Source organism: Perissodus microlepis, chromosome 9 (assembly GCF_051167445.1).
Source record: "Perissodus microlepis isolate ML-2025 ecotype Zambia chromosome 9, ASM5116744v1, whole genome shotgun sequence".
In the NCBI taxonomy this organism is placed as follows: Eukaryota; Metazoa; Chordata; class Actinopteri; order Cichliformes; family Cichlidae; genus Perissodus; species Perissodus microlepis.
Window position 1 is genome coordinate 27,573,735 of NC_140469.1, and position 7,301 is coordinate 27,581,035.

General features: G+C 40.0%; 1 protein-coding gene across 1 annotated transcript; it reads left to right on the plus strand.

The window, feature by feature from the left end:
* The first annotated feature begins 5,622 nt into the window (after nucleotides 1–5,622).
* On the plus strand, nucleotides 5,623–7,301 carry LOC146380658 (eotaxin-like). Its single transcript, XM_084940199.1, has 4 exons — nucleotides 5,623–5,751; nucleotides 6,777–6,903; nucleotides 6,980–7,038; nucleotides 7,131–7,301. Exons 1-4 carry the CDS (start codon nucleotides 5,634–5,636, stop codon nucleotides 7,199–7,201), a joined length of 375 nt encoding a protein of 124 aa, XP_084796325.1. The 5' UTR covers nucleotides 5,623–5,633; the 3' UTR covers nucleotides 7,202–7,301.

Below are 7,301 nucleotides of genomic sequence, written 5' to 3' on the forward strand. Positions count from 1 at the left end.
GGTCCTTAGGGACTAGTAAAGCGCTATACAAATACAGGCCATTTACCATTTACCATTTAAATCAGACGCTGCACCGTTTTCGTTTTTTCCTCATTTATTCACTTTTTATCAACACTCCTGTACCACAACATTCGCTTTCCTCGGAGCATCATTCCCCCTTCCTTCTTTTAGGTTATAGTATGATCCTAGTCTGTCTGCATGTGACTGACCACATGGTGCGCCCATCAAACTACATTCTCTGCCTGCATGGATTCTCAGCAGAACTGGCTGAAGATTCGGTCTCCCTGTTGGCACAAGGAAGTAGTTTGTTCGCAAACAACACATTACTCCACTGCAGACCAACGTTGTGTCCTTTATGCTTGTTTCCAGTGTTGAGGTCATAGTGAAAGCAATGTTATATTTTTCTTAATGCGGTATGTAAATTAATTACACACCTGAGAAAGTAATTTGTACAGTACTTATTACATTACTTTCTCAATACACTGTATCTGTTACCTGAAATTTCATAATTATCAACAATAAAACCCTTAGGCTACAGACTCACACAGTGTAAAAAAAAAATCCTTTTTAATACAAACATATAATCTTTTAACTTTTACTAATGAACACAAAGCTGACAACATGGAGATAAAAATCAGGGCTGAGAAACGTAAAATTGATTGCCACAATGATAGAAACAGTGAAAGATGAATATGTAGAGTGGAGGCTGTAGCCTGACTGCTCATTGCTGCTTTTGTTAACTATTGAAGTTCAGGCTGCTGCTGGGCTGGGGTTAGCATTTACTCAGCTTTAACATAACGCTCGCTTCTTGGCTAGATTGTCGTTAGCTTGCTGTCTGTGCAGATGGTTGAAACCAGCCAAAGTTCTGTTAGCAACATAATGCTGTTGAAGGCAGTGATGTGGTGAGGAGACCTCAAAGATGCCTTGCACCTCATGCTAACTGTCCAGCATGGTGAGGTGATGATATGAGCTTGTTTTGCAGTCACAGTATCTGGGCACCTTGCAGTCAATGAATCAGAAAGAGTTGACTAGAGTCAAATGCGAGGCCATCTTCCTGACAGCTACACCTTGGCCCAAATTAGGTTATGCTACAGGAAAATGATCTCAAGCACCCCATGCCCCAAAATGTGAACCTAAATAAAAGCAAAAGGGGCAACCAATGGAGCTATGAAGGGGGGAAATTAGCAGTGCATACCCAGACCATTTTTTCTGTGTGTTTAGTCTGCGTCACAAATTTTTTTTTTTTTACTCTTTTACTCTTACTGCAGCATTTTGGATTAACTGAAGGGTTTTCAGTGAGTTTTTTGGACATCCTGATAATAATGAATTACAGTAGTCCAGCCTGGAAGTAATAAATGCATGAACTAGTTTTTCAGTGTCACTAAGAGACAGGATATTTCTAATTTTAGAGATTTTGCGCAAATGGAAGAAAGCAGTCTTACATATTTCTTTAATATGTGCGTTGAAGGATATATCCTGGTCAAAAATGACTCCAAGGTTCCTCACAGCGTTACTGGAGGCCAAGGTAATGCCATCCAGAGTAGGAATCTGGTTAGATACCATATTTCTAAGATTTTCAGGGCCGAGTACAATAACCTGTTTTATCTGAATTAAGAAGCAGAAAGTTAGCGGCCATCCAGGTCTTTATGTCTTTAAGACATTCCTGCAGATTAATTAAATGGTGTGTGTTATCTGGCTTTATGGACAGATAGAGCTGTGTGTCATCTGCATAGCAGTGAAAATTTATGCTATGTCTTCTAATGATGCTGCCTAAGGGAAGCATGTATAATGTGAACAGAATTGGTCCTAGCACTGAACCCTGTGGAACACCATAATTAACCTTAGTGTGCGAAGAGGACTCTCCATTTACATGTACAAATTGGAGTCTATTAGATAGATATGATACAAACCACTGCAGCGCAGTACCTGTAATACCTACAGCATGTTCTAATCGCTCTAATAGGATATTATGGTCAACAGTATCGAATGCTGCACTAAGGTCTAGCACAGGGGTAGGCAACCTTTCTGATGACGAGTGCCATTTAAAATTTCCTCAGAAGTCAGTGTTCCAAATGATTGCATTAGCAATAAATTTAATAATGTTCTATATTAACAGTTCACACTATATAGAACAACTTCATAGAATTATATTTGTTTGCAGATGTTGGCAGCTATCAGCGTATTCGCTGTTATCAGCTATTTTAAAACACAAAGAGACACTTTTTATCCATAACAAGAACTGCATGACAGCAAATGAACTGTACAACAGAAAATGCAAATGCTATATATGGTCTCCTCACAACAATGATAAGAAAAATAAACTAAGCCAACAAAGTGGACGATAAACAAACAAGAGAGAAAAGCTGATCATCGATCAGTTTCATGATTGAAGTAGCACCAGGAGAGAGAGGGGGAGAAAATGAGAGGAGAAGAGGCAGCTGTGCAGCGTAAAGACAGAATAACTCCAGCTTTGTGTCTTTTTCCATTCTAGCTGAAGTACGGGACAAACTGTGTTCTTTTTCAGCTCAACATAAAACTTGCAATATTTTCTCTGAATACGGGACGATTCTGTCTTTTTATGGGACGGTTGGCAACTCTACTAACTAACCTTATGAATAAAATAAAGTTCACCAGTAACATCATAGCACCCGCCCAGCTGTATAGAAACTCTCTCATGCTAGCTAGTACGCAGTACGAGTTATTGTAACTGACTGTAAAAACTCAGCACAACAAAAATAAACTACCCCTAAACTTGGTTTATATCTGACCCAGATAGACTGCAGGTCATAACTTCTTACCTGAAGTTCAGTTCACCTGATACTCGGACCGGCGGCCGCCTCGGGTCTCTGCTCCTCTTGCTTCCCCTTTCCCTCATCCACCTGCTGGCCTCCACCACTTGCTAATGTTACTGAATCTGAGGAATCACCGCCATAGCCACCACCAAACAACTGAGTTAGTTTTACACACCAGCCAGCATCTGGCCAATCCACCACTTTTCATTGTTTATAACGTTACAAAAAAAAAAAAAAAAACATCGGCCCATAAAAATGAAAAATTACCATCGGCCCACCGAGTAAATACCCGGTATGATCAGTCCAGCTATGGTCGTGCCATCAGTTAACCCTTCGCGTGCCTAGGGTTGCCGACCCCTGATCTAGCAGGACAAGTACAGAGATGAGTCCACTGTCAGAGGCCATAAGAAGATCATTGTAACCTTCACTAAAGCTGTTTCTGAGCTGTGATGAGCTCTGAAACCTGACTGAAACTCTTCAAATAAGCCATTCCTCTGCAGATGAGCAGTTAGCTGTTTGACAACTACTCTTTCAAGGATTTTTGATATGAAAGGAAGGTTGGAGATTGGCCTACACTGAAAAAAAGGCCATGTTGGATTTACTTGATTCAATAGTGGACATTGGTTGCACACAAATGTTTTGCTTTGGCAGAAACTTAAACAACTGAGTTAAATCAGCACAACTTTTTCATATTCAGTAAACCTGTGCATTTTGTGTTCATAAAACGCGATTGAAACATGTTCAGATGAAGTAAGTTGAGCTCTTGGAATATTTTAATCCTTCACAATTTTGTCATTTTATTTCAACACTATTCAATAACTTTTACCCCAGTACTTAAATACTACATGTTGTCTTCATATTACATAATGTTCAACAAAGTCTAGATCCTGGTTACCATAAAAATTGAATGGGTCTTCAACAACTACCATCCTTCTATCTTTATCCTGGTTGCAGGAGGGCTGGGAAATAACCCTGAAGTGATAGGTTACAAGGCAGGGTACACCCTGGACAGCTGACCAGTCTATCACATAGAAACAAACAACCATTTACACTTACAGGTAATTTAGAATCACCAGTTAACCCTAACTCTAATAACTGCATGACTTTTAACTGCAGGAGGAAACCAGAATACCCAGAGAGAAACCTGCAAACTAGCCAGAATGTGGATTTGAACACAGGACCTTCTTACTGTGAAGCAACAGCACTAACCACCATGCCAACAATCTAGGAAATGTAGGAAAGCTATGATTTCCTGTATTTGATGCAGAATTTTTTTGTTTTTGTAATAATACACAATAAATTACGGAGCCCCGGAGGGGACATGGGAGAAAAAAAAATTAAGACGGAGTTTTGCGAGATCTCGCAAAACTAACTCGGGATCTCGCAAAACTTTTGCGAGATCTCGCAAAAGTTTTAGCCGCATTCTTCCCGTTAGCTCGAAGCTAACGGGAGGTCGAGACCTACTACAGCCGGGAGGAACACCGCTTTCCCGGCACATCGTGCCTCGACCTCCCGGTCGGCTTCGAGCCGGCGTCCGAAGAATGCGGCTAAAACTTTTGCGAGATCTCGCAAAAGTTTTGCGAAATCCCGAGTTTGTTTTGCGAGATCTCGCAAAAGTTTTGCGAGATCCCGAGTTTGTTTTGCGAGAGCTCGCAAAAGTTTTGCGAGATCCCGAGTTTGTTTTGCGAGAGCTCGCAAAAGTTTTGCAAGATCCCGAGTTTGTTTTGCGAGATCTCGCAAAAGTTTTGCGAGATCCCGAGTTAGTTTTGCGAGATCTCGCAAAAGTTCCGTCTTAATTTTTTTTTTCTCCCATGTCCCCTGCGGGGCTCCGTAATAAATAGCAATAGCATGCACGTGGTGCGTGTGTAGTTGTCTGCCTCTTATAACTCCAGTGATTTTCCTGCAGTTTGAAATCTTGTGCGATCTTGTGAATTTCATGAGTTCAGCAACTAACCACTCTTACTAGATTGTATCATGTCGTCTCAACAAGAACAAATTAAGTTGTTGAATTTCGTACAGATTCTTCATGATTTAATTACGTTCATAGAAACATGAAATTATTGTGTTCAAATTACAAGTTAGACTTTTTTAATGTAACAACCACCCAATTTACTTTTTTTGGTATACTAAAAAAAGTAGAGGTGGCTGCTCGACTTGACGGAGATGGATGCCTTCCTGAAACCACGATCTAAAGAGCGCGAGTCTGAAACCTGTGCAGTGTCGCGGGATTTAACATTGCTATATTATTGACTTACTTCACTTGAACATGATATGAACAATTTAATCTAGCCTCTCTGCATATCATGTAGTTTCTACACTATGTAGTTACACTTAACTTTAAAGCATGAGGCAATTGTGTTATATACACGCAAGATGCTTACGTAAATCCAAGAGCTGGCCAATCCCTTTTTTTCAGTGTATAATTAGCTAAGACTGCTGGGTCTAGAGATTTTTTGAGCCAACATTAGGTAACAATAGGTAACATTTAAAAAAATAAAATAAAATACACAACATCGGGTACAGGAGGAGAAAAAAAGGACTCTACTCAGATGAGTGGGTGGTTTAGATTCGTCAATAATCACAATGCACACACTGTTGGCATCAATCAAGCTGTAGACCATAACACATGTCTGTGCATGTCCTAATGTGAGGCTATTTCTCGGAAAGCTTTCAGCAAGCAGTTGGCGGTTTGAAATATTAAACCGCCTCCGCCTCTATTTAGAGTTGGAGGTGTGATTTTGATACAACCCCACACACAAATAAACACGTATTAAAATAACCCGCCGTCACTTCTTTTTCCTGCAAATCTTCCTACCCTTACCAATAAATATCCAAGCACTGATGAACTTTTTGTTGCAGCCTGATCAGCAAATTGGACCACCGGTCAAAATGTCTGTGAAGATCCTCTCCATCACTCTCCTCCTGCTCTCAATGTGTGTGTGCTGCTACTCCTCTGAAGGTAACTGTTCTCTTACTTTCCTAAAGGACAAAAAGAGAGAAAGTACATAAAACTGATTACACCATTGACTAAGGCTCCTAGCTTTCTTTGGTTTTATTGGAAATGACTGCTCTGTACGGACTCTCATAGTTTCTTTTACCATTAATCTTTATATCAGTCACATTCTTGTTGGTTAATCATCATGATATTTAAAGTATACATATTATGTTTCCATAACTTACTATGCTGGCACAGTGTGCAGTGGTTTCTTTCAAGCTAATTCACTCTGTAGGCAGATGTTGATGCTGTTTCTGAGTGAACAGGGACATAGCCTCAGTTATAAAAGTAACTACCAGAATATTGAGAATATGTGATTCACAACTTCAGAAAATCGGACTCATGAAGCTGTTTTTCATCAAACTCAAACAATTATTGCACACTTTCTGTAAATCCAATAAACTTCATTTCACTTCTCAAATATCACTGTGTGTCTCCTATATGATATATTTAACTGACATTTTTTTATTGTAACAACCAACGATTTATACAGGAAAATAATGACTATTAACAACGTTGCCCAAACTTTTGTATCCCACTGTATAATGATAACCACTGCAGCCAAAAAGAGTGCCTGACGAGCCAAGTTGTCAGTAAGCTGTTAAGGCTCGTCTGTACACTGTGTTCGTGTTTTCCTCCGAAACAATAAGTTACGCTGGAGCAGCCTTTCAACGCCTCTCTCTGTCTCTCGCTAGCAAAGTTGACCCAGAAAACAAAGTAAAGCTAGTTTTTGGCTACGAGCCCGACACGGAACCCGATGTATTAGCCAGAGGTCCCTTTACTACGGTTCGGAGTTGCGGACCTGTTTTATATACGTGCGGCATAGTTTTCTATGCGAGATCGCTGCAAAAAGTACCTAATGTTGGGAACAAAAAAGGCCATTAACTTGCATGACTAATATTTGTTTAATGGTCACATTGGCATTCACTTTGATTTTCATAAAGACTTTTCTCAATCCAGAAATTAATTTTTAACCTTCTTCCTCTCAGCTCATCGTCTTCCTACAGTACCGCGACCATGCTGCACTGTCGTCACCCAATGCGATTCGAGCACTAAGGTGATGGGACAAACGTATCGTGAGCAGGCTGCATCAGGTCGCTGTGTGAAGGCTATAATGTAAGTCAAAACATGTTGTCCTCCAGAAAAACATAAACACATACAATCTGTATGACCTTCTCTCTTTTATTTCCAGTTTCAACACAAAGGAAGGACAGCTTTGTGCTGATCCAAATGCTCAGTGGGTCAAGAATCGTAAGTCATAGAAATACAGACACACAGAAATACATAAAAAAATATTTGCAGAGAAAATCTGAAGCTCTCCTTTCTCTGTCTTTTCTCTACAGTCATTGCCAAAATGATAAAGGTGAACCAGGGAAGCACCTGTCTGCTACATCAGTATTTTCACCATCTTTAAAGGCAAGATGGTGAACTCATTGGAGTTCTGGCTTTGTGTCTTTTTTCTTGCTCATATATGAATTTCTTGTTGTGTTTTTATGTGTTTACACAAAGTACAT

Coding starts and splice junctions, on each gene's coding strand:
- LOC146380658 (XM_084940199.1), top strand. CDS start 5,634: ATGAACTTTTTGTTGCAGCCTGATCAGCAAATTGGACCACCGGTCAAA. Junction 5,752..6,776: donor GTGCTGCTACTCCTCTGAAG/GTAACTGTTCTC, acceptor TCTTCCTCTCAG/CTCATCGTCTTCCTACAGTA. Junction 6,904..6,979: donor CGCTGTGTGAAGGCTATAAT/GTAAGTCAAAAC, acceptor TTTTATTTCCAG/TTTCAACACAAAGGAAGGAC.